The sequence below is a fragment of the Engystomops pustulosus genome, chromosome 6 (genome assembly GCF_040894005.1).
Source record: "Engystomops pustulosus chromosome 6, aEngPut4.maternal, whole genome shotgun sequence".
Lineage (NCBI taxonomy): Eukaryota > Metazoa > Chordata > Amphibia > Anura > Leptodactylidae > Engystomops > Engystomops pustulosus.
Window position 1 is genome coordinate 71680149 of NC_092416.1, and position 26679 is coordinate 71706827.

At 42.0% G+C, this 26679-nt stretch overlaps 3 protein-coding genes across 6 annotated transcripts in view; 2 read left to right on the forward strand and 1 right to left on the reverse strand.

Moving 5' to 3' along the window:
- Window positions 1–4722, reverse strand: part of NMNAT1 (nicotinamide nucleotide adenylyltransferase 1) — a 31629-nt gene extending 26907 nt beyond the window's left edge. The window contains exon 1 of one of the 2 annotated variants that reach the window (XM_072156495.1): window positions 4568–4671. The gene's annotated coding sequence lies outside the window, so the exon portion shown is untranslated. Of the gene's footprint in view, window positions 1–4567 lie in introns of both variants that reach the window. The other variant, XM_072156496.1, reaches the window with a different exon arrangement.
- Window positions 4580–10800, forward strand: LZIC (leucine zipper and CTNNBIP1 domain containing). 2 transcript variants are annotated; one of them, XM_072156499.1, is made up of 7 exons: window positions 4580–4714; window positions 5756–5858; window positions 7194–7329; window positions 8448–8546; window positions 8638–8733; window positions 8896–8977; window positions 10472–10800. In XM_072156499.1, exons 2-7 carry the CDS (start codon window positions 5758–5760, stop codon window positions 10528–10530), a joined length of 573 nt encoding a protein of 190 aa, XP_072012600.1. In that variant the 5' UTR covers window positions 4580–4714; window positions 5756–5757; the 3' UTR covers window positions 10531–10800. The 2 variants fall into 2 exon arrangements, with proteins under 2 accessions (XP_072012600.1, XP_072012601.1); XM_072156500.1 differs by lacking the exon at window positions 4580–4714 and adding an exon at window positions 4897–4921.
- Window positions 10801–21210: 10410 nt separating this feature from the next.
- CTNNBIP1 (catenin beta interacting protein 1) overlaps window positions 21211–26679 on the forward strand; it is a 28712-nt gene continuing 23243 nt past the window's right edge. The window contains exon 1 of one of the 2 annotated variants that reach the window (XM_072156502.1): window positions 21211–21454. The gene's annotated coding sequence lies outside the window, so the exon portion shown is untranslated. Of the gene's footprint in view, window positions 21455–21480; window positions 21610–26679 lie in introns of those variants that run through there. The other variant, XM_072156503.1, reaches the window with a different exon arrangement.

Genomic DNA, 26679 nt, shown 5'->3' on the forward strand with positions numbered 1-26679 from the left:
GTGACTGTGGAAACTCAACAAAACAAGTTAGGCCCTATCCACATCAATGAGAACCTCACAGATCACGAGAACAGGGGCGTTCGCTGTGGTCTGTTGTACCTCCATCAGGCCCCTGCTGACATCATAATTTGTGCACCAGCCAGGCCATGCGCACAGACCTGTCTCTGAAATGGAGCTGGCACCAGCACACATGAAGTAAGAAGAGGACCTGCCCGGGGTGTCGGAAGGTGAGTACTCCATTCATTTTTTATGTGCTAGGCATACTGGGCGCTTACTGGCTATATACTAATGGGGAGGCTGGCTATATATTACAGGGGGTTTGCTATATACTACAGGGGACTGGCTGGCCATATTCTACTGGGGGCTGGCTGGTTGGCCATATACTACTGGGGACTGGCTGACTGGTTATATACTACTGGGGAGGCTGTGACCAATGCACTTCCCTCCTAGGCTTATACTTGAGTCAATAGGTTTTCACAGTTTTTAGTGGTAAAATTAGGTGCCTCGGCTTAGCATATACGGTATACAGGCAGTCCCGGGTTACGTACAAGATAGGTTCCTTAGGTTCGTTCTTAAGTTGAATTTGTATGTAAGTCGGAACTATACGGACCAAATTTTTTTTGGTCTCTGTGACAATTCGATTTAAAAACTTTTGGGTTTTGATAAGAACCAGGATTAGCAATAAATCTTAGTTGCAGACATCTTTGATAAAACCTACAGCTGATCATTGTAGCCTGGGACTAAAGTACAGTAAATTAGAGGTCTGTTTTTAACTGTAAGTGGGGTGTTCTTAAGTCAGGGTAATTTTTCAAACTTTTATATATTTTTTTTTCTTCTTTTTTTGTGACATTTTAGTGAAATTATGCCTAAATTTCAACTTTTACACCTGTTTTGCAAAGTCTGCCGTCACAAAATCTCACACTGCTACGCTTGATTTATCACAGAGATCCAGGTGTGGACGTCTGAAAAAGTTGCAATTGTTTTGCACTATAACCTCCGGTCCAGGACAGGTGTATTTTGTAACACTAAAATATGAAGGCATAACAAATATGTCCTATAATGGGAAATTATCAAAACAAATTCAAAGAAGAACTAGTAAGAGCAATCCTGGTAGGAAATATTCAAAGTACAGCAAATAAATTATTGACATTTGTTCCCTGCCATGGCCAGGGCATGTGCATGAAAGACACATAAAATTTTTTTAGGAGGACCACAAACAAGCAAAAAGGATGAAATAGTGGCAGAAACAAGGAAGATGGTATTAAAACTTCTACCGATAAGTTAAGTGAGCCTAGACTGTCTAAAGACAAAAGGACAGGTTTATCAGGGCTTGTACTCCAGAAAACATGAAATAGGTACAATTCTTGACACACAGCAAGGAATTGCACCTGCCCCCACCCTTATGCCACCTACTTGGCAAGTGGCCATTGAGGAGTATAAAGGGGGCGCCCCTGGTGGCGGAGTAAGCCAATGCTGGGCTTTTCCTGCCCCGTGCCTGTGCACCAGCTATATCCTGTGCCTGTCCAGACGCAATAGCCCTGCCTGGCATAGAATTGCCCGACAGCGAGGCCCCGCTTGATCCTCCTGATTAATCCAGCTCCAGTGGCAGAGCATACATTATACACTGCAGCACCTAGCACCAGTGTAAGATAAATCTGTCACATAGAACTCAATTTAAGGATCCCTGCACACTGTGCAGATATGCAGCATGTACTGCAATAAGTTCCTTGGAATCTTATGCAAGTGTTGCTGATTTCACAGAAAGATAGCATGAATCTTCAGGAAATCCATCTTTATGTTTGGATTCTGAACCAAATAAGATTAAGAGTGTCAATACCACATTTGCAGCAGGACTAAGGGCGATGTCACACATGGCATTTTGAACCCGTTTTTGGTCCATTTTTATGCAGTCCGTTAAAAAAAAACATGCGTTTTTGACAGGTTTTACCAATTATCTTAATTAAAAATGGTCAAAAACTATTGCATTTTCAAAAACGCATGCGTTTTTTAACGGACTGCTTAAAAACGGACCAAAAACAGGTTAAATATGCGATGTGTGGCATCACCCTTAGGTTGAAAACACACAACTAAAGATGAGTGGACCCAAATTTTCTGTTCAGGGTCGAATGTGCCCCCCGTTACCCAGACATATTTCTGAATTGGATGCCAACATCTGAACCCCAAACAAAAAGTTCAGGTTTGCTCATCTCTACACATGACGCTCAGTCTGTGATATTTTCCATCATGATTACAGTTCAGTGCTGCAGAATGAAAAATAGAGAAGATATAGTTCATATACACTCACCGGCCACTTTATTAGGTACACCTGTCCAACTGCTCGTTAACGCTTAATTTCTAATCAGCCAATCACATGGCAGCAACGTGGCATGGTTGTTGGTGCCAGAAGGGCTGGTCTGAGTATTTCAGAAACTGCTGATCTATTGGGATTTTCACGCACAACCATCTCTAGGGTTTACAGAGAATGGTCCGAAAAAGAAAAAACATCCAGTGAGCGGCAGTTCTGTGGGCGGAAATGCCTTGTTGATGCCAGAGGTCAGAGGAGAATGGGCAGACTGGTTCGAGCTGATAGAAAGGCAATAGTGACTCAAATCGCCACCCGTTACAACCAAGGTAGGCAGAAGAGCATCTCTGAACGCACAGTACATCGAACTTTGAGGCAGATGGGCTACAGCAGCAGAAGACCACACCGGCTGCCACTCCTTTCAGCTAAGGACAGGAAACTAAGGCTACAATTTGCACAAGCTCATCGAAATTGGACAGTAGTAGATTGGAAAAACGTTGCCTGGTCTGATGAGTCTCGATTTCTGCTGCGACATTCGGATGGTAGGGTCAGAATTTGGCGTCAACAACATGAAAGCATGGATGGATCCATCCTCCCTTGTATCAACGGTTCAGGCTGGTGGTGTCATGGTGTGGGGAATATTTTCTTGGCACTCTTTGGGCCCCTTGGTACCAATTGAGCACCGTTGCAACGCCACAGCCTACCTGAGTATTGTTGCTGACCATGTCCATCCCTTTATGACCACAATGTACCCAACATCTGGTGGCTACTTTCAGCAGGATAATGCGCCATGTCATAAAGCTGGAATCATCTCAGACTGGTTTCTTGAACATGACAATGAGTTCACTGTACTCAAATGGCCTCCACAGTCACCAGATCTCAATCCAATAGAGCATCTCTGGGATGTGGTGGAAAGGGAGATTCACATCATGGATGTGCAGCTGACAAATCTGCGGCAACTGTGTGATGCCATCATGTCAATATGGACCAAAATCTCTGAGGAATGCTTCCAGCACCTTGTTGAATCTACGCCACAAAGAATTGAGGCAGTTCTGAAGGCAAAAGGGGGTCCAACCCGTTACTAGCATGGTGTACCTAATAAAGTGGCCGGTGAGTGTAGTTCTATTCCTTTATGATCCACACCTGGCGGGGGTGTAGCTACAGTGGTAGCAGCCATAGCAGCTGCTATGTCAAGGGGCCCCATTATCCTATCTGTCACACTAAAGAATGGAGGAGGAGCATCATTATATACATTTTATGCTACACATTGTACAGCATAACATGTATATAACATATACTGTATGTGATGTATATATGCTATATGTTTATATGGTGTGTGAATACTGTATGTGTATATATGCTGTACATTTGTATATGGCACTGTAAGTGTATATGCTCTATACGTGTGTGCATGACTGGATAAATGTGCATACGAATACAGAACTGTATGTATAGAAGTATATACATTTGTGCGAGTATACAAATATGTATATTTTTTGAAGTGGGAAGTGGGCCCCATTCAGAAGTCTGCTATGGAGCCCTGCCTCTTCTGGTTACACCCCTGAATGAATGTGGGTACCGAAACTGAAACTGAGGCCAGTTTCCCAAGGCCAAATTCATTCTAGATATACAGGCATCATATTTATCTATGTTTCTAGGAGTCCTTGCCTCCCTGTCGGATTCTACCAACCTCATATTAACAGGAAGATAGTCCCATGAGGTTTCACTTACTTGGAGTAAGATTACTGGGGCTTCTATTCCCTGCACATTGAGACAGGGCACAGTACTAGGAAGGCCAGGTAAAAGGAAGCCAATAGATATGGGAGCAGTTTATTACTCTCTACCCATTTATAACACATGCACATAGCCAAGTGTGCAGGTCCTCAGAGGAGTCGAGCAGCATAGCTACATGATCACCTTGCAGACAGTCATGAATATGCCAGGTCATGGTGAGCTACATGAGGTGGTCCTGGACATACAAAGAAAGTCTCACTAGCCACTGTCTGATATTGGAGGTACCAGACTTGAGAAGGCCATAGACATACAGAGAAGAGCCCACAATAACCAAAGGAGATAAGAAACGTGGGGCAAGGACCGCTGGTAGTTTCATGTCTTTTCTGTCTTGAATTCCACTGCAGTTCACACCTAGTATTTACTCTCCTTGAGGTTGTCCGCTGCTCTACATGTACAAACATCATTACTCGGGACCACAGTAAGAGCACACATCCATCCCCCACCTCCCTGCACCAATAACCCCCAACTTACCACCAACGTGGGGGAAGAGAATACAAGCTGCACAAGGTGGAAACGCTCTGCTTGATTGGATGAAACCGCTGTTCTCCACGTCTATTGGTTAGCCTCCCGCAACATCATCAGAATGCGCTCTCCTAGTGAAGCCAATTTCGGAGTCAGGTAGGGTGGAGCAACGTGGCGGCGCTGTCTTTCTCTTTCTATTACCTGTCACTGGCTTGTGGTGCGGGCGGCAGGTTTAGGTTGAAGGTGTCGCTGTCCTTGTCCTGTACTCATGGCTGCTCGTGATATAGCTCTGTTTGAGCTGCAGTTCCGCCACATATTTCTAGACAAAGAAGGAGGGCAGCGCTTTGTAGTCTTCTTGTAGCAGTAAGACTGTGGTGCAGGCAGACAGCGTGTACTTGGTGTTCTAGGTGTCCCATGTATTGGATTTATTTTTTTAATACTCCGGTGCATTACTTATGGTACATCTCTGGCTTACATGCATAAGTACCTATAGTACAAGCCATGACAAATTTGCATGGCATCATGTGAACGCAGCCTCAGGAGATTTTTAGTCATCACATGATGCTACTAAGCAGCCCTCGGGGTTTCCTGTATCCTCATATTTCAATCCTGTCATAAGTTTCTCCTTTCTTGCTTTAATTGCATTAAGTATTTAGCAAGTTGTGGAGAATGTGGAGGTTAAGTAGAACTAGTCTTTCCCAGTGGAAAGACTAGTTACATTACCACCACATTCTCCACACCCTGTGATGGGTAAACAATTTTGTTCAGCACAAGAACCTCAGGCCTCATTCACATGTGGCGTTTGCGTAGCTTTTTGAAAAGGAATCCATAGGCTCCATTCGAGATCACTTATTAAGGTAACATCGCACTTCAATTACGCTAGCTAAACATGATGGTAAGACAGTGTTACCTCAACATGTGATCACAGGTAGAGCCTTTGGGTTGCATATCAAAACGTAATGTGAACTGCTTTCACATGTTGCATTACAGTTGCCAGTTAACAAAGCAAAACATGTGTTGCTAGTTCCTGAACGCATCCTCCCCAATGCACTTACATTGTGTTTTAAAGCACAATTCAAATTCAGTGTGTGAATGCAGTCCAGTGTGGTACTGTCTGGTAGAGCAGAGATGGTTTTAAGATGGTTATTAAACTCTGTACATGAACTGCAATTTTGCAATCCTTTTACTTGGACATAGAAATGGCATCTAGAGGGAAGAGTGAGACTGGCAAACTCCGACAGAACTTGGAGGAGCAACTTGATCGCCTCATGCAACAGCTTCAGGACCTTGAAGAATGCAGGTATAGTACTCCTCTGTAGAGGCACCCATCTTTAACCCTTTCACGACTGCCATACTGCTATCCATGCCCTATTTGCACATGCCATGTGCAGAAAGTATGTTTTTAAATGTTTCTAAATACCTCCTAAACCCTGGCACCTGGAAACAATTCTGGGGTCATATTAAACAGGAGAATCTGTATGGATTGTGTATGGATGCTTCAGGGAACCGCACATATCTATCTCTATAGTTGCACCAAAACATTTTAATTTTTATGTACAGCTTTCTGTTCCCGATTATTAAGAATGGATATCTCCGGTTCTGTTAAAGGAAATCTACCACTGCTAATGGTAGGTATTAGATGTAAACACCGGGCACCAGCTCAGGGTGAGCTGGTGCCGGAGCTTACCTATGCTAGTGTTTTAAACCGCTATATCGCGGTTTAAACACATTTTGATGAACAGACCCGAAGCAGCCTCGGTGCCGCACACGCGCCTTCATAGGAAGTGCCGGAGGCGTCACGCGCGCAGCGCCAAAGCTACCTCGGGTCTGTTCATCAAAATGTGTTTAAACTGCGATATAGCGGTTTAAAACACTAGCAAAGGTAAGCTCCAGCACCAGCTCACCCTGAGCTGGTGCCCGATGTTTACAGCTAATATCTACCATTAGCAGTGGTAGGTTTCTTTTAAGCATCTATACACAATGCTAATATCATATTAAAGAGGAGACCCTCCTGTATTCGATTGTTTCTAGGTGCTAGGTTGCAAGAGATATAGGCGTTTAAAATGTGCCCCCTTCATCCTGTCATCTGAAAGTAGAATGAAGAAGAAGCTGCAGGAAAGAATTTCACTTTGCAGAAGTTCATGTACCCTCTGCATTTGTTGCTGAACCTGGCAAATGGTAATGGAATAAGATTGTTTTTTTAACAAGTAGTACTTTTTTCCTAAATATGTACAATCAGAAAAATGAAAGCTTATTTTTTCACATTTGTAATGAAATATTGGCAAATTTTATAAAGAAAAAAAATATGTAATTGATAAAACTATCCTTTTGTCATGATCAAAGATTGTTATGATAGGTAAAGCTTTTCCAGAGATATCCAGAAGTACAAAGCAGAACTTCAAAAATTGACCTGGACATTCGGGCACCAATAACCATTGGTCACGAGGGGGTTAAGACATAGTCATTTTATTGATAAGTTTGTATATATGTGAGTAATAAGTATTAATAATCAGTAAATCTGAAGTGTGTCAACCGCCTCTGTGAGGTCTCATTGCCTCTGTGTAGCAGAAAAATCCATTGTCTGCAAAATGGGATGGCAGCCTGCCATGGAATAATATACCCATTTTCTTTTTAGAGAGGAGCTGGACACTGATGAGTATGAAGAGACTAAGAAGGAGACACTGGAGCAGCTGAGTGAGTTCAACGACTCTCTGCAGAAAATTATCGCAGGGAATATGACCCTGGTGGATGAGCTTGGCGGGATGCAGCTGGTGAGGAATCTGTTAAGCAGTTTAGCAACCTGTGCCTCTCCAGCTATTAAAAGGTTATTCCCACAAAGACAAGATTCTTAAAAATAATCAGGATAACACGTTCTTTAATTCACTATTTTCAAAACCGCAGCATTTCACAGATATAATTCCATCCTATCTTTGTGAACACCAGGACTGATAATCTTGGATGGCCCTGGATACGACTGTAAAACTGTGATCGGGTTCTGCTCATGAAGAGCTTGTCTTGTCTGCACACTGCAGTACTCTCTACCCCTGCATTACAAGACTAACTCAGACACGGGCACCTCCTGCCAGCAGTCAGCAGTGTGCAGATACTTACTCCACTAGCTAGAGGCAAGATAAGGTCTTTAGCTGGGAGGGAGGCATATAGCAGAGCTGACTGTGTGTGTTATCGGCGAGTTAGCAGAGCTGAGAGTGTCATTTTATATCCATCTCCTAGATATCATCTTTGATCTGCCTCATCTCTCTTTTTCTATGTGTCAAAATCTAGTAGTCTGTTCAGAAGCTAACTCAAAGTGTAGATAAACCTGTACCCTGATACTCTAAGTACATTGTCAGCACACAGCATTTTATTGCAGAGAAGAATCATAAAGTGTCTGCTTAGAGTCCTCACCCACACTCTGGAATCTTACATTGACCATCAATGAGTGATAGGAGCTAAAACAGCAATAAAACCAAGTAAAATTGTAAAGTAGGGGGGTTAAAAAGATCTTTATTGTGTACACATCATTAGCTGATCAAAATTTTAGACATTTCTTTCATGGGTAATCCCCTTGAAAAAAAAACAAACTTCAGCTTTTAGTAGGTTCTTGTAATCTTCAGCTCTTTTTTATCTGTTGGGATTTGCAGTTTTGCAACAGCTAGTTAGACATAGGTTGGAGTCTCCTGCAGAATCCCTGTAGAAATATAAAGAACATGAGATTGAACAATCCACTACAAGTCCCTTAACTTGAACTTGCTATGTACCACCTTGCACATTGTGGGCCAAGTAATTATTTTTTATTTTTATTTCTTTTTATGAATAGTTGCAGTGGTCCCTTAATGTCCAAGGACCCCTTGTAAAATATACTCAAACTTAACTCCCTTCCTCCTTTCAGGCCATTCAAGCAGCCATTAGCCAAGCATTCAAAACCCCAGAAGTCATCAGAATGTTTGCCAAGAAGCAACCTGGGCAGCTGAGGACGCGGTTAGCTGAGGTGAAAGATTGGTAGAGAACTGCATATTGATGTAGAAAAAGTGGAAAAGGTGACGTTTCTCCTTTCTTTTTTTTTTTAACATATTTTGCAGATGGACCGAGATTTAATGGTGGGTAAATTGGCCCGAGATATTTACACACAGCAAAAAGGAGAAATTCTGACCGCTCTTCGGAAACTCGGAGAAAAGGTAAAAATGCCTACAATTTTAGCTACTTCTGATTACTTCCATCCTCCTGGAGAGATAAAATGATGAAAGATAAAGATAAAAGAACAAATGATCACTATTTTGTACCTATTTTAAATGAATGATGGGTCCAATAAATGTAAGAACCAATTTATTTTTGGATAGCTAACTCCAGAGGATGAGGCTTTCTTATCAGAGAATGCGGGTGCAGCCCTCAGCCAGTTTCAGAAGGTGTCAGAAGGTTTAGGTAAGTGAAATAGTCTATTATCAGTTACAGCAGTGTTCTTATACATTATTTTGGGTATAGGCAATTACAAACAGACTTTGTGTCCACTGTGATGCCAGTAGTTTATTGAACTTTATCCCTATGTAGCAATGATCAACTATATAGGCGTTATCAAAGTTGTCTATAAAAGACGTCAGCGGGTCCGGAGTCTGCAGCAACATCTTTAGACGTCGCTGCAGTTTTTTTTTCTGTTCTTGTGCAAATCGTGCAAGGAGGCTGTTAGAGTCATTATTATTGTATCTTCCTTCTCCAATCCTCACAGCATCGCACTGAAGCAGCGCGAGGAGGAGAGCCGGGAAAGCAATTTATATTGATCATTTTAAGTTAATTTGCAAACTTTGAACCATCCCTGGGTGTCACGAAAAAAAACGAAGCAAAAAATTTTACACTATTGCACAAAAAAGAAGTTATGGCCCTTAAAGGGAACCTGTCACCAGGGACCTCATTTTTCACTAAAGACAGGTTGGAGAAGCTTATTACACCTGCAGTGCAAATCTGCCTTTCTGCCTTTTCTAAGCATTTGCATTACAATATAATTGTGTGTTATAACTTACTGTTGCTCCATGACAAAATCTTGTGGTAGTCACAGGGGCTGGACTTTGGTTTGGATGCATTTAAAAAAACATGTGACTTGTCTGTTACCCACTCCTCAGAGCATGGCCCCCTCCTTTGTGCTCCTGTCTAGCTCCACCTCCTGCTGGTTCTCAGAGGTCACAGCCTGGTCAGCCTGACATCAGTGGGGGAGGGACAAGATGTACAGGAGCACAAACATGGAGGCAGCCTGCAGCTCAAACAGGTCACATGTTGTTTTTTGAAATGCATGCAAACCAAAATCCAGCCCCTGTGACTACCCCAGGATTTTGTCATGGAGCAAGAGTAAGTTATAACTTATATTGTAATGCAAATGCTTAGAAAAGGCAGAAAGGCAGATTTGCACTGCAGGTTTCATGGGCTTTTACAATCTGTCTTTAGTGAAAAATGAGGTCCCTGGTGACAGGTTCCCTTTAAGCCAATAATGAAAATTTGTTACAAATGCTCCTGTTAGTAAAGCCTGGTCAGAAAGGGTTAAACCTTGTTTTCATGACAACTCAACATGTTTAAATCCAATCATCACAGGGACAAAAAAAATTTGGAGGTTTGACTTACAAAATATACCTGTTTTGACTTGCATACAAATTTTAACTTAAGAACAAACCTACAGAACCTATCTTGTACTTAACCATGGAACTGCCTGTACCACAATCAAAACAAGTGTAGCAACAACAGTAGTTAAAATAATATTAGTTGGACGGCTGTTATCAGTCACACTTATAAACCTAAGGTATTTGTCACCAGCATATTGACCTGTGTATAAATTGTGATATGATGTTGACAAATGAAGAGTGTGATGTCTAATTTAACTCTTTGTTTTTCTCCTGTAAAATTAATGTTTTGGGTTTTTTTTTTGTGTTTTAGGATCTGGAGACAAAGTCTTGGCTCTTGCAAGTATGGAGGTAGAAAACATTAAGAAGTGAGGTTAAGCAGGCAGAACCTTGGTGTGTTTTACTTTGCACAGACTGGATTTTGATGGCTTGTGGATTACGTGTTTTTTATTAGCAATTTTCATACTCCGGGAATTTTCTAGGACACACCCCATGGATAATCGCATCACCATCCATGTAGCTTTTTTATTTTAATCTTTTTACGATAAGCGGGATCATTCATCAGTATTCCCCAGCACTTATTTCATAGTTTTCTTGTTTTGTAATGTGACTGTAATAAAATAAATTATAATACTAGGTGTTCTCCTCCTTGGTCTAAACAGTTTAAATCTATCTACAAATCTGTTAATCTGTGCTAAAATTGTTGGGTTTTTTTTGTTGTTGTTTGGCTTCATTTATATTGCAGTGTTCTGATCCATTTTTTATCAGTATTTGCAAGCCAAAATTAGGAGTGGAAGTAGAAAAGCAAGTTGCAAATCTACAGACTCCTCAAACCATAATAATCTTAAATTTGCAGACATTTTTACAATCATGAACTCCTATCAGCTTACCCTGGTCTATAAGGTGGATGAGTTGCCTCAGGACTTTGTGATTGAATGATATAATTTACAGAAACTCACACTACAGAGTGCATAATCTCTGACATTGAGGATTTCCACAACTATTCCCTTGCAAATTTAGTGTCCTACAGCATCAGATGATCATGTCGTATAAGAGGGCCAATGACCTTAAAAACTCTCTTCGGTTGAACAATATCCATGTAGTTGACTTGTTTGAAAAGTCTGAGGATCTGTACCATGTTGAGTTCATGGAGATCCAGGTGAAAGAAACGCTGGCGGAATAGATTTTCTCTGTTACGTACCATCTCATTATGGAACAAAAGGCAGTATGTGAAATAATAGGCGATCGCTAGTTCACCATATTACAGGCTGTCCCCGGGTTATGTACAAGATAGGTTCTGTAGGTTTGTTCTTAAGTCGAATTTGTATCTAAGTTGGAACTGTATATTTAATAATTGTAACCACAGCCAAATTGTTTTTAGTCTCTGTGAAAATTGGATTTTAATAATGTTGGATTGTCAGAAGAACCAGGATTATCAATAAAGCTTCATTGCAGACACATTTGATAACTGTTATTGTAGCATTGAATTACCAACATTCAGAGCTCCGTTTTGTAACTAGGGGTCATATGTAAGTTGGGTGTTTGTAAGTAGGGGACCGGCTGTAATCAAGGGGGCTTTATAGAATTTAAATAGTGGGAGTAGTATATAATTTTACTTAACTGAATATTTATAGAAAGTTTTGGTGATACAATACAAAATACAAACAGTACAGTAGAATGTTATCACAGTATACAGTGTGTATATAATTTTAGATGGTTACTGAAGATTGCAGAGCTGTGGAGCTGGTGACCATTTTTGTGGAGTAAAAGTTGTGATAAATGGACTGACTCAGACTCCACAAATACATAAAGGAAATTTCATAATTTTTCTAATTAAATGTCTGGTCTGAACAGGATTTAGGCCAGGTCTGAACAACATTTATTGGTCCAGGGGCCACATTTTTCACAAATACAGCTAGTGCTAGGTTCCCACAGAGCCCTATGAACTAAATGACACCCTTCTTTTAGCTAAAAATTGTTCTCCCCATAAAATCAACTTTATCTTACCTAGCATACAGTTAGATCCTGAATGAGTCACAGGGCGCGTGCCCTCCCATCCGAACTCATTTCTACTCTTTTTCACCATTTAAGCACTTTGTCTTTTGAAAAGAGTGATGTCACCTAAGGTCCTTTACCCACTAACTGTTGCAAAATCTACCACGTGTATGTATCTGATTGCAGAAATCACAGTATGTCTCCATGGAGTCATGGGGAGGAGTAGAAGTGCATGGAAGGAATGCTGAGTTTTTATTTTATTACAGACCTACATGGGATAGATTTTACAAATGTTAGTGGGTAAAGAGGATTTACAGAGGATTTAAGAAGACCCACAGGGGGTGTTAAAAGGGTGAGTACTAAGTTTATTTTTTATATATATACCCGAGTGGATAAGCAGAGTGGAGCTTTTTCAGCATTAAAATTGTGCTGAAAAATTCGGCTTATTACGCCAGTATATATGGTTATACATTTTCTATAATAAGGCGTAGCCATGCTAAACCAGTATCAGTCAAAAAATGTCACCCAGTCCTTTAAACATAAAATTGCTAAATCCTGTATGGCAAAACTGTCTGCAGTGAGGAGGGGGAGTATATACAGACAGTCCCCTACTTAAGAACACCTGATTTACACACAACCCCTTGTTACAGACGGACCCCCTTGCCCTCTTTGATCTCTGGTGAAGCTCTCTGGGAGCTTTACTTTAGGGCTCATTCATACGGCCGTTCATGGGGACAAACATGCGGCTATACTTAGGGCCCCATAGATGGCAATGGCGGCCCGTCAGCGGTACGGTGCTACACGTGTGGCACCGAGTAACACCGCACAAAGATGGAGCATGCTCTATATTTTTGCAAGTTTGCGGCCGTGTACCGCTGTTTCATATGGAGGGAGGAGGGGTCACCTCCTCCTCTCAAGCACACAGTGGGCATACCGTGTGTGAATGTACCCTTACTTCCAGGCAGTAGTGATCAGCTGTAAGGTGTCTATAATCAAGCTTTATTGATAATTCTGGGTCCCATTGCAGCAAAAAAAAAAAAAAAAAAATTAACTCCAATTGTCACTGGGGCAAATTTTTTATTTTTTTTGCCTGAAGCTACAATTATAAAATATACAGTTCCGACAAACCTATGGAAACTATCTTGTACGTAACTGGCTATACAAGGAATCTGCAGAACTTGACCAGGATATACCCATGGTTTAGTTTTGTAAGGGAATAGGCAACAAACATTACTTCCTTAGATTGCTCCTTCATCCAATTTACTCCTCACCGCTTATATAGTCATTTTTTTTTTTTACCATTTTAATTTCTTAAAATTAATGCAACATCTTGGAATCAAAATGTTCTTTACACTACTAATCCCAAGATGCTTTTTCCAGTGTTACCATTTTGGGGTTGGTATCCCCTATTGTTGAAAATTTAGAAACTTTTTTTGAGGGCAGGAGTAGAAAAGCATCAATTCTGTATTGGATATTTTACTTTTTTTGGTATAGCCTAATAATCATGTTATCTTTATTCTATGGGTCAATACGATTTCGGGGATAACACACTTAAATATTTTTTCTTACGTTTTACTCAATTTGCCAAATAAAACCTAATGTGGGGAAAAAGCATTTTTGCATTGCCGTCTTCCAAGTGACATTTTACCGTATATTCCGGCGTATAAGACGACCTGGTGTATAAGACGACCCCCCTACTTTCCTGTTTAAAATATAGAGTTTAAGATATATTCGCCGTATATGACTACCCCTTTTCCAACGCTTACAAAACACCGGTAAAAATTAAAAAAAAAAACAGATTTGAATTTAACATGGTCCTTTTTTTAATGTAAATTCTTATGACATGCAGGTATATAGCAGGAAAACTGTTGCTCATAAACATAAGGCATACAACAACAACATTACCATTATAGCACAGCCCCCAGTAGTATACAGCACTTCCCCCAGTAGTATACAGCACTGCCCCCAGTAATATCCAGCCAGCCCAGCATTAATAGAAAATAATAAACTTATATACTCACCCTCCGGTGGCCCCGACCTGCAGAGCTGCTCCCCCGATGTCCGCGTGGGTCCTCTTCTGCCTTTGGCGCCCGTCTTCACTAACTTCGTGTCGGGTGCCGCCATTGTTCTCCCCTGGACGGCGCCTAGTATGACGCGCCGCTGCTGACGTCATACTAGGCGCCGCCCCGGGGAAAAGCATGGCGGCGCCCAGCAGAAGAGAGAAGACTGCGCGGAAGACGATCCGCGCGGACATCGGGGCCAACGGAGGGTGAGTATGCACCCGATGTCTTTTTGAGGCTGCCGGCAGCTTTTTGAGGCAGCCGGCAGCCATCGCTCTGCAAACACCCGCGATCGGTGCTAGCACCGATCGCGGGTGTTACCGGTAAGCCTTTGCTGCAATATGCAGCAAAGACTTACCGGCTATGGAGAGGGCTCAGCCCGTGAGCCCTCTCCATGCACCGGGACCCGCCGTATAAGACGACCCCAGAGAAGACAGAAGATTTTTCTGTCTTCAAAAGTCGTCTTATACGCCTGTATATACGGTAATTTTTTTGGCTACAGAGCTGGTTGATGGCTTTTTTTTGCAGGACATGTTGTACTGTGCAACGGAATAAATTTTCATTTTTTGTTGGATTCAATAGGTAAAAATCATAATTTTTGGAGGCTTTTTAATGGGTTTTTTTTAACACCATTCATCGTGCGGGTTCAATAATTATTTACTTTTATTCTATGGGTTGTTACGTACGTGGTGATGCTTTATATGTGGGGTTTGTGTTAAGATTTAGACTTTTTTTAGCGTTATGGAACTTATGGGTATTTTTATTGATTTATTACTTAAATTTTTATTGAAAACCATTTTTTCTTTATTTCCACCATGGGACATAAACAAGCAATAATCTGATTGCTTGTTCATGATAATTCTCTGCAATACTGATGTATTTAAGGGTATTAGCACATGCATAGGCTGACGCCACCTTGCAGACAGGCAGCCCTGGGGTCTTGAGCAATAATCTGCACCCCCCCAAAGACGTCGCCGGGGGGTGGGGGGTGCCATGGGGGAAATCATGCTAAATGCCATGGTCGCATTGACCGCAGCATTTAACAGGTAAAACACCCGTGATCGGAGCCCACTCCGACCGTGGGTGTTACACTGGGGCGTTGGCTGTTAGTTACCCTGTGTATCCAGATGCCAGACCGGCTCAGATCTTGAGCTGAACCGGCATTAGCTGTGCGTCCAATATATATCATATAGCACGGCTAAAAACAGTTTGGCTGATTAGAGAGGTTATAAAACTGACCTTCCTTTGAGCTGGTTGAGAATCTGGAGCATCACATTTGTTTGTTCTATGAAACTCTTGCAATGGCCAGAAAGAAAGAACTTTCATGTGAAACTTGACAGTCTATTCTTGTTCTTAGAAATGAAGGCTGTTGCCAAGAAACTAAGATTCCCTTCAGAGGAGAGCACAAACAGGCCCTAACCAAACTAGAAAATGAAGTGGGAGGCCCCACTGCACAACTAAGCAACAAGACAAGTACAGTCTCTAATACCAGAGAGTATATATACTAGAGTGCAGCCTTAGAACTTTGTGGAGACTGTTTCAGACACACAATGGTAATACCAGATAAGTAGTTGGGTCTGAACCTGTAGATATGAATTCCTTGGTATATTCTCTGGTATATTAGTTTTAGTCACTATATCATCCTCTTATTTTCCATTCAACTACTACTATATACATATGTTTCTTGATCTTCTTTTACATACTACAGCATAGTTTAGACCTAGGTAGATAAACTATTCCAAAAATAAAAAGTAATATTGTCTCAGTTTGCCTTGTTTTTGCTGCAAATTGCCAGCTCATATGTCATCCCACCCTCATAGCTACTTATGTGTATCATTAAGATAAGGCTCTGGGACAAGGTAACATTATCATGATAATATTACCAGATGCTGGAACAATTCCAAATGTTTGTGGTTAATGGCAACTAAATATAGCACAGGAAAAAGACTCCCACTGTTAACATATGAGGTGGGTTTACTCATGGTGAACCTCTGCTAATATACAGTTATTGATAAAAAAATAATGCATTAGATAGAAATGTGAGATTCTTAACTTTAGCAATAAGTAATAAGGAAGGTATGTAAATGATTACAGGTCTGGTGTGATTAGACACTGGATCTGCGATAAGAGGGCAAGAAAGTGCTTCTCCATAATTCCGGTTGTGAAATAAGAGTTTTCGTTACGGAGACGGCCAATTAAGGCCACGTGTGGAGACTTATAGCCATTGACGCTGCACTAGGGCATTCTGGGAAAATACATAAGTAAGTTTGCAGGATAGTCATTTTCACGAATTACCTACCCGAAAAGCCATTCTAACCTAGCTCCTAGCAAAGATTTGGGGGTAGTGGTTAAGTGACAGACCACCAGTGAGAGGATTGTCCCAATAACAGCACCTTTGACAACCTATGAGTATTCAGGATCTACATATTGTGCATGCCCAACTGTAATCTTGGATCCTGGCCACCTTTCAATTGTACACCTCCTTTGAGCATTATTTTATTCTGTCAATGACTGTATATCCTTGAACTGCATAAATAAAATGTTCATAACATATTTTTTGAGGGGGTACAACTAAATTTGAAAGCTCTTATTATAAAGACATCCCTCAACATGAATATAAAAATAGTGGCTTACTTTTATTAAAAATAAAAGGGTGCAGTGTGCGACAGATTCATGAATTGGGGCGCCTGTTCCTCATGTATTTGGCGCCCCCTGCACTTCTCCAACAGAGTGCACTAACCATTTTTTTGGTGCACCATTACCATAACACAATTCTATCAGACACTGCAGGGTTTATTTATTAAGGATCTGAGCACGCATTTTCATTGGACTTTCTGACGTTTTCGGGTTTTGCACGGCTGTGACAGATATTTAACAGTGGTCTGCGCTGGCATTATGTTGCACGCAATCAGATTTTGGCGCATCTACGCTGGTTTTCATGCAACATAAATTGGGGGGGAATTTAACTTTCAAATTGTGTCGCAAGACAATGCACTTACATGTGAATCGCGGCAGAGTGCATTCTCATTGGACAATGCACTTTCGGTGAACTCCTATATAGGGCTGTTGCAAACGCTAATTGTGCAACGGATGTAGAATTTTGTGTCGTTTCATGAAAAGTGCAGCCGCAACATAAATGTGTCACAGACACTTCATAAATACATATGCAAGCAATTTGCACACTCTTTTCAGTGCAAGTGCAAAAAACTAGCCCTAAATCTTTAAAGGGCACCTACCACCACGAATCTACCTATAAAGGTAGATCGGGTGGTAGGTGGATGTATGGGACGTGAGGATAGCCCTTTTTAGAGCTAATCCTCACGTCCCCGCTAGCCTAGCATAAACTTTATTGCCCTAATATGTTAATTTAATTAAGCGGCTACCGGGGCGTGGAGTAGCCGGACACGAGGCTACACGGCGCGGCTACTCCACGCCCCAGTAGCTGCTTTCCCCCGCCTACCCTGTGATCTTCGGCGCGCAGCTCCTGGCAGCTGCGCACCCCCGTCCAAGAAGCCGGAGTTCTGCGCATGCGCAGTAACTCCGGCCTCGTTCCCGAGATCGCGCATCTTGGCCGGAGTTACTGCGCATGCGCAGAACTCCGGCTTCTCGGACGAGGGCGCGCAGCTGCCAGGAGCTGCGCGCCGAAGATCACAGGGTAGGCGGGGGAAAGCAGCTAATGGGGCGTGGAGTAGCCGCGCCGTGTAGCCTCGTGTCCGGCTACTCCACGCCCCGGTAGCCGCTTAATTAAATTAACATATTAGGGCAATAAAGTTTATGCTAGGCTAGCGGGGACGTGAGGATTAGCTCTAAAAAGGGCTATCCTCACGTCCCATACATCCACCTACCACCCGATCTACCTTTATAGGTAGATTCGTGGTGGTAGGTTCCCTTTAATAAATCTGGGCCAATGTTTTGAATTAATGTAACAATTCTTTTATAGGTTTCTGTAACCTAAGTATGTGCACAGAGCATGTAATAAAAAAGTTTTTGGCACTGGACACTACGTACAATTTGGCTGTAGAGTGTGCAGTGTGATACAGAGTCATGAAATGTGTCAGGCGGTCTTTGTAAATCTGGTGCTCCCTGCTCTACTCGGCAGATTGCACCTTTTTTTTTTGGTGCACTTTGTTCATGCTGCAGAATTGTGGAGCAGACACAATGGTGCATGTCAGACATAATTGTGGCGCACAGTTCGTCAAAGCACTAACACACCCCTTTGGGCTGGATCCTGTGGGGGGGCCTTGGCTCCCATTTAACACAATGGGGCAGTTTCAATCACAGCTCAGCTTTCATTTTACCAGTGCTCATGAATATTTTAAAGGAGCTGTGACTGGTTGCCATGGGCAACTAGAAATATTCTGACTTTCAGACAGCTTGGTAAATCTGCCCCAATGTGTTTCGAGATCGGCTCCCTGCCCCGGTTCTCTCAGACACTTTACAAATACATGTGCAGGCAGTATGTATTGATGGAAAGATATTCTAGCATTACTTTTGTAAATGGAATACAGGCGGTCCCCTACTTAAAGGGAACCTGTCACCAGGAGACCCATTTTTAGCACTCCCCCAGTCCCCACAGAGTATAGTACATACGCTGCAAAAAGTGTTTTTGTATTAAAAATTGGTTTTACAGAAAAAAAGATATGTTATATTGTACCTTTCATTAGCATGTGCGGTGTGACTAGGCAGTTGCCAAATGGGAAGGCTGGAAAGGAGCAGTTCCCCCCCACCCTTGGGGAACATGTGACCTTTTCAAATATATGAAAACACCCATCACTTGGCTTAGCGACGCCCCCTGCTCCTCTACAACCAATCCCGAGTGTGGGGAGTTTCCCAAGGGTGGGGGGGAACTGCTCCTTTCCAGCCCCTCCTATTGGGCAACTGCCTAGTCACACAGCAGATGCTAATGAAAGGTACAATATAACATATCTTTTTTTTCTGTAAAACCTATTTTTTATACAAAAATACTTTGGCAGCGTATGTACTATGCTCTGTTTCGACTTACATACAAATTCAACTTAAGAACAAACCTCCGGACCCTATCTTGTATGTAACCCGGGGACTGCCTGTACAAGTTTTTACTAAAGAGTTGTTAGGAATATGAATGGCGTAAGCACTTTACTATTATATTGTTCCCTGCTAAGTGAGTCCTGTAGAGGTGGTGATCTGTAACAGTATTGTAAATACTGTAACAATCTCCCACTCATCTTCTTGTGAAGTGAAGTCCATTGTTAAAAGGCCTTTCAGGATATTCTGTGCTGAATGTGACATATGCCAGGAAAAGAGCCTCTGCACATCCACATCTAAATTATCCATCACGGGGAGCGCAGGCGCCTTAGTGCTGACTGTAATTAGTCACAGAACCGCTGCCTATTCTTGTCACTGAGACCCTGCTGGATTTAAATTGTTATTCCCAAGTGGCGTCTTCCAGCGAATGTTCACGAAATCAAAGTGACCTTCTTAAGATCTGACTGACAGCCATGAGGGTGACTTGCACATTTTACTATCTGAACAGCATCAAATAAAAGCTACAAAGGCAAGAGGCCTCTATTGCAGCATGTTCTCTGCAAAAATAAAAAATGTCTGTCAGCCTCAAGGTGAAATGTGAGCCTTTTGACATATTCTATGTATTATACACTGTGAAGCCTAATTATCTACAAATATAGTATGATCCAAAATGAAAGAGGTTGTCTTGGATCAGGGGTTCTTAAATATTGGGGGTATAAAAATAACAAATGTGCTATAGTCACCCCTCTCTGGCACTCCTTTTCAGTGTGGTGCCACCCTTTACCACCAGACTCTGTTTGTATACAATTGCTGGCTATAACCGGTGCGCCTATACAGTGGCTGGTGGTGACCAGAAGTGCAGTGCTGACCAGAGCCCTGGAATATGTTATTTTTATATTTGTTATGTTATATTTCCCTCAGGCCCTATTAATAACCCAATCCTGAACAACTCCTTTAACCGTATTTTTTTTATCTGCAGGATAAATTGTACTTTATCAGGGCTTCTTCTACAAGGAACTTATTTTATTATATTATATTATTATCCAGAACAGCGATATTTAGCAAAAATACAGTTTAAATAAACTACTCAGAGGCGTTTAGACTTATGTCTCTTGAGCGCCTTGGCTTATAATCTAATCACCTGCCCTCATTCGTCTAGTTCCGCCTGTTGAGATTGCAGAGATCTGGTGACATTAGGGACCAGGCGTGACTTGGGTGACCTAAACCTGAAAGCCTCAGACTAATTTGCATAATTTTAAGACTTTTTCTGCGGAATTGTGCCATTGTTATTATAAAAAAAGTTTCTAGCAGAAGTCCTAAAAAAATGCAGTATTACCACTTTTTCATATTTCAGTGTACAGACCTTTGCAAGTAGCAATTTTTTTTGTGGGATGAGCTGACATTTTCATTGCTATCATTTGGGGTTATGGTGCAAACTTTTCATCACTTTTTATTAAAATTTTTCTGGGTTGCGGAATGGCATCGAAATGCAGATTCAGACGGTTGTTCATACTTTTTTACATTATAGCGGTTTTAATAGATTGGGTGTTTTGGGATGTAGTTATATCGAACTCTTTGTTTTTGAGAAAAATATATGCAAATGAGCATCCTGGCTCCGTTCGCCGAATGGAGGTGTGAATAATTAGCAGATGAAGGGGCTGTTATGCCAGAGACAATTTTAAAAGCATAATTTTAAAAGATGTTTGTTTAAAAAAAACTAAGCAATTAGAAGCCAGGATGTACACCCCGACATGTAAGTGTGCTTGGTTTAGAAGCAGTAGATTACCTTTAAAAATGGCAGCTGCTGCGTCCTCGCACACAGTGTTATCATGGCACCACTACCAATCAGATGTGCCCATATACATACTATCTAGTAGTGCCGTAACCACAACGGCCAATCAAATGTCTCGTTTTTTGTAAGCCGATGAAAGCCTATATTTGACTGGTTGCCTTGATACGGGTGAAGGTGAGAAGCTGTAATATTCGGTCACCATGGTAATGCTTAGATTTTGGTGCCCTAACCACTGTGAGGGAAGTTCCCCCTACACCAGGCTCCTCCCTCCGTCTATGCCCCGCCCTCAGCTCCCCCCTCCTCCTCCTCCATCGCTGCCGGTGACTCCCAGGCTCTGGTGGAGAGAGGCCGCCTGATATCCGCACTCACGGCCGGCATTGCCACACCGACACCGGCGGAAGAGGAGCCGCGCAGAGACACGGATATAAGAGCAGCTCTGAGAACGGTAAATAATCAAATGTGAGGAGCCGGCCATAACCCGGCTTGTCTGCTCCATTGTCTCCCCGCATCCGGGGAAGAGGAGTGTGGCCGGCGCTGAAGGCTCCCCGCCCGGGAACCACAAATGCACCGAACCGCAAGCACATACGTGACGTTATGTATGTAAGTGCTGCTTGTATGTAGGTGCAGGGCATGCTACATGTACATATTAGTCACCCGGGTGTGCATGTACACACAGTGCTGTCCATGTACTGACCATGCCCCTGCCTGCACAATGAGCACACACAAATACATGTACAGCACACACACGTATGTATATATATATTCTAGTGTACATGTATCCATACCCTATACCTTATGTATGCAGTGCCCGCTGTGTCTATTATTCAATGCCCATACATTAGTCAGCCCTGTATATCTATTATCCAGTGTGTTTGTGTGTGTATGTATGTGTATATATATACATATATACACACACAAACACACACTGGATAATAGATATATAGGGCTGGCTAATGTGTGTGTGTGTGTATATATATATATATATATATATATATATATATTATAGCTCTGTACCTGGTCACTGCCTGCAATACACTATACCTTTGTACCGTACATGTAAGTGACACCATGTGTCATTCTACCCATGCTCTATGTATGTATATATCTACAAGTGATGTATGATTTATGGGTAGCCCTTGTGTGCATATTTCTGTAATCATGTTTTTCTCACATCATATCCAATGTATAATCTTTGGCCATTGTAAAACATGACAATGTATGGAGTATACATACATATAAGAGACATCTAAGTAACCACTGTGCATATTATACATAATATAGAAATTATATATTATACCCTCCATCTTTATACAATTTATCAGCATAGTCATTTCTATATGCAAGTGAGCCATATCTATAAGTGTGTCATGGTTATGGGTAAATATGCATGATGGCTAGATGTCATCCTTAAAGGAAAATGTCAAGCAGTGCCACTGATCTTGTGGATATGGGAATAACAGTTAAACTTGGCCAGCTCCTTTAGTAAGGGTACTGTTAGGGCACACTTTTTGTGAGACTTTTTGCAGTTTGAGGCTTTTTAGGTGCAGGATCAAGCAGTGTACCAAAGTTAGCTCCCTGTAGGATTTTAGGCAGTGTGCCGTATTTATCTGTTTACCCCAGTTGTTTGTTGAACTTGAGACTTTTGTGCTCTGAAATTGTCCCATTCTTGTGTCTAATAAGTCGCAAAACTTAGCATGCCATACCAAGACTTGCCTTTGGTAAACTACTATTTGGGACTAAAAAGTTGTTCACCACCAGTACTAAAGAGGCAACTCATCACATGTATTACAAAGAGGAAAATCTTAAGATGATTAAGTAGGCCAACTAAAGGAAACTTGAAAAAGTGGCTGCATAAAAACTATGATACATGTGCCCCATGAATTTTACAGACGGGTGGCCTGCTTTGCACCTCCCTCTTTGAGCAGAGAAACGGCTCTCATTCTAAAGGGAAGGCCGGCGGGTGACCAGAGCAGGGGACTAGTATAAAACAAAAAATAAATACCTCTCACTATGGCTCCCTATTCCAACATCCCTCTGATGACCTACGGTGATGGTATAAAGTACAGCACTAATGTCTCTGTTCTCACACTATTGCTGAGGGGTTGAACCATGGGAATAGAAAGCCAGGGAGATGTAAGTAACAGTTAGGCTTCATTCACACGCTACCTTTGCATTTATTTTAAAGGGAACCTGTTAGCAAATATTGACGTAATAAACCCCTACTATTATGTTGTCATGCAGCTAAACACCTTTAAGTTAATGTATCTTTCATGTATCTTTCATTAACTTTTCAAAAAAAAAAAAAAAATTATTCAGACACTTGTTGCTCAGCCAATCTGGTCGCTAAGTTTTACTAGCCATTTTAAACTGTGTAAGGATCATCAGTAGAGAGCTGATGCTCTCACAGATGACAGCGTCATGCACTCATGACAACCACATTAGATACACCCCGAGCGGTCATGTGACCGGATCACGTGACTGGTGATCACGTGACGGTATCATGTGACCGGAAGTTCCGCCGGCATGTGAGGGCAGCTCGTGTGGTAATTACAGAACGCAGCTGGCACCACAGACGGACATGTGTGTGATAGGATCCCCGATTGGTGAGTGATCCACAGGGGGATGTACTAAGGAGAGTATATATTATCAGTCAGTTGATGGGGACAGTTATCCCTACACCATCAGATAGGGATCAACGCCTGGGGCTCCACACCAGGGACCCAGTAGATGACCCTACACTTGGGTTTATCAGACTATTTACTACACCCCAAGGGATGCTCCTCTACATTGGAGACCCCATGTTTTATTGATTCCACCGCAATCCCTCTGAAGAACCTACAGCAGGAAGAAACGCGTCAGGGAAGGGGAATGCAGGGTGTTTTTTTTTTTTCTAAACTAGGGCAAGTTATTGGGACTGCCCTTGTCAGGGCGGGAGCTAATCACACCTGGGGACAGGGACAGTTGTAGCCTTGTTACAGTTCGTGACGTTTTTGGATCTAACATATACAGGTATGTCCTTTACCATCTTAATGCTCCCGTCAATACACGTACTTTGGAAACAGCACAGCTGACCACTGGACACAACTACAGACCAATACCAGTTGTGGTAAGAACCATCTTTTATTTCCTCTTTGCAAGGTATTTTTTGGATGGTATGGTGCATGGCACCGTGATTTGCAGGTACGTGGTATCCCCATTGTTTGATCCACAACCGTTGGGGGTTGTGGTGATCAGTATAGTCGCCTAGGTCGGCGTCTATAGTACGGATTGTTGTTGTTGTTGTTTTTAGAATTCACAACCTGTGACCTTTGTATATTTTAAGGTATATCTAATAAAAATATAAGTTTTAGTTCACAGCCATGCTGATAAAAGTCCCGTGTGGTGGCATCATCCAGAAAATGAAAATCAGCTTTGAAGTGAGATGTGAATTGGTTATATAAAGTCAAGGAGGCACTGAAATCGAGCTGTCCTTGCCTAGAACACCCCTTCACTTTAATTGATAGTCCTGCATTCAGAAACATCACTAGGCAGAGCTCCTGAAGTCCGGTACATTATGTCAATCACATGGGAGGATGTGGGGAGAGATAAACTTCAGTATGAAACTCTCCGCCTCCTTGACTTTATACCAGTTTACATATCACTTCAAAGTTGATTGAGCATGATTGAACCACGATGAGCCATGAAAGAAACATGATCTGAAAGTTTTTAAGCTGCATGACTACATACTAGTAGTGGTTTATTAGGTCCATTTCTGATGACCGGTTTCCTTTAAATATGCAATGCAAGTGGGTGGGGTTCCATTGAAACGCATGCGATCGGTAAGTAGCACCCAGTGTTTTGCCCCGTGTACATACAAAACACCGGGTGCTTGTTTGCGATTGCATCCTGAGCTCGGATTAGTAACTAGAGCATGTTTTGCTCTCAGACACTTCTGATAAATCTCCCCTATTATGTGAATGCAGCCTTATGTTTTTATACTTTTTCCCTCTGCACCCATTGTCATGTTTTCCATTATATAAATAAGGCATCCTTGAATGACATGTAGCATTCTTTATCTCGGTGGCTGTGTGATAAAACTACAATACATTCGTAGATGTCATTACACCTAAAATTCCCAGTTCTCCATGGCAGTCAGGAAAGGGAGCTGGGGGGTATCAGCTGTGACATCAGGAGATGGCTGCTTTAGATTTATGTACATTAGATTAAATATGAGGATTTTGCACGGAACTTGTTGCCTACCCTTGACAGCATCAGGGTAACATTTGGATTTTGCTTTCTCTTGGCATTAGTCAGTTATGCCAGCGGCAGGAGTAGTTTGGATTTCAGTGTTTCTGGCAATGAGAGATGTTCTCTGGTTGCATAGGAAATTAAAATTGTTCTGACTTCATGGCACAGGACCAACTACATGCATAGCTGTACAATGTATTGGGGCACTCGAATTCATCCGCACTGTCATTCTCATACAGACAGCTGCTTGCTTTGGCTGCAGAGTTGATGCCTTTCACCGGTGGAGAGGATACAGCACTACAGCTGCTTGTAACTTAAGGTCAGCCTGAGGTTTAAGGTCTTCATTTCCAGTAGGAAACTACTTGTTCTCCTGCATGTGTTCTACTTTTAGAGAATGGGCTCAGTAAGTAATGCAGCATGCAACCACATGCCCGGTGTCTTACATGGCATGCCACTCTCTAGGGATCTGATTAAGAATCTTATTGGTCCCGGCAAATACCCAGACAACAGTGCCAGGCCATGTTATGTTTGTTAGTGATTAATTTTTGATTTGATAAAGTAATAGAGAATGCTTGACATCCACAGTTTGTCTTTCCCTCAAGACCCTTCTTCCCTCTTTACAGTTCTGTACCAGATGTCTGTAGTATTTTCTGGCCTTTCATCTCAATGGTCGAATCAGCATAAATTGCACGGTTGCCGCTGAACATCACTCTTATTATTGTAGATCCTTACCAGAACCTTAGTGAACCTGTCACCATTTTTAGCTAGTGGCAGGTTCCAATAACCTATATTATGCTGATTTTTAAAATGTCTTTGTCAGCATAGAATTATTTCAGTGCTTTAAAAAACTTTATTTCACATTATCTGGCTCCCTGCCAGCGGTGCGTGGTGAGTCCTGAGGGGTAAGGAGTGGGGGGCAGCTGCAGCAGCCGGTGCCTGAGTCTCCTCGCTTTCTCACTCCTCTCACCCCTCCCTACTTCCTGTCATGTGAGGAAGAATATTCTTCATGTAGAGGAAGAATACTTTGAGACTGAGAAGATGCAGCTAAGGATCCCTTCATATTTTCTATTGCAAAACAGTGTCATCATTTTCCATTTCATTTTCAAAGTTTTATTTCTTTAAGGGGAACCTGTCACTAGCGACCTCATTTTCAATAAAGACAGGTTGCAGAAACATTGCAAATAAGCCTTACTGCTTTCTCTAAGCATTTGCATTACAATATAATTGGGTGTTTTAACTTGCCTGGCTTCCTGACAAATACCTGTGTTTAGTCCCAGAGGTTGGGCTTTGGTTTGCTTGCATTTCAAAAAATAACACGTGATTTGTCTGTGCTGCTCACCATTCAGCTCTCTATCCCCACCTTTGTGCTCCTGTACAGCTCCTCCCTCCCCCACTGATGTCAGCTCACCAGGCTGTGAGCTCTGTTCCTGTGAAGGAGCACCA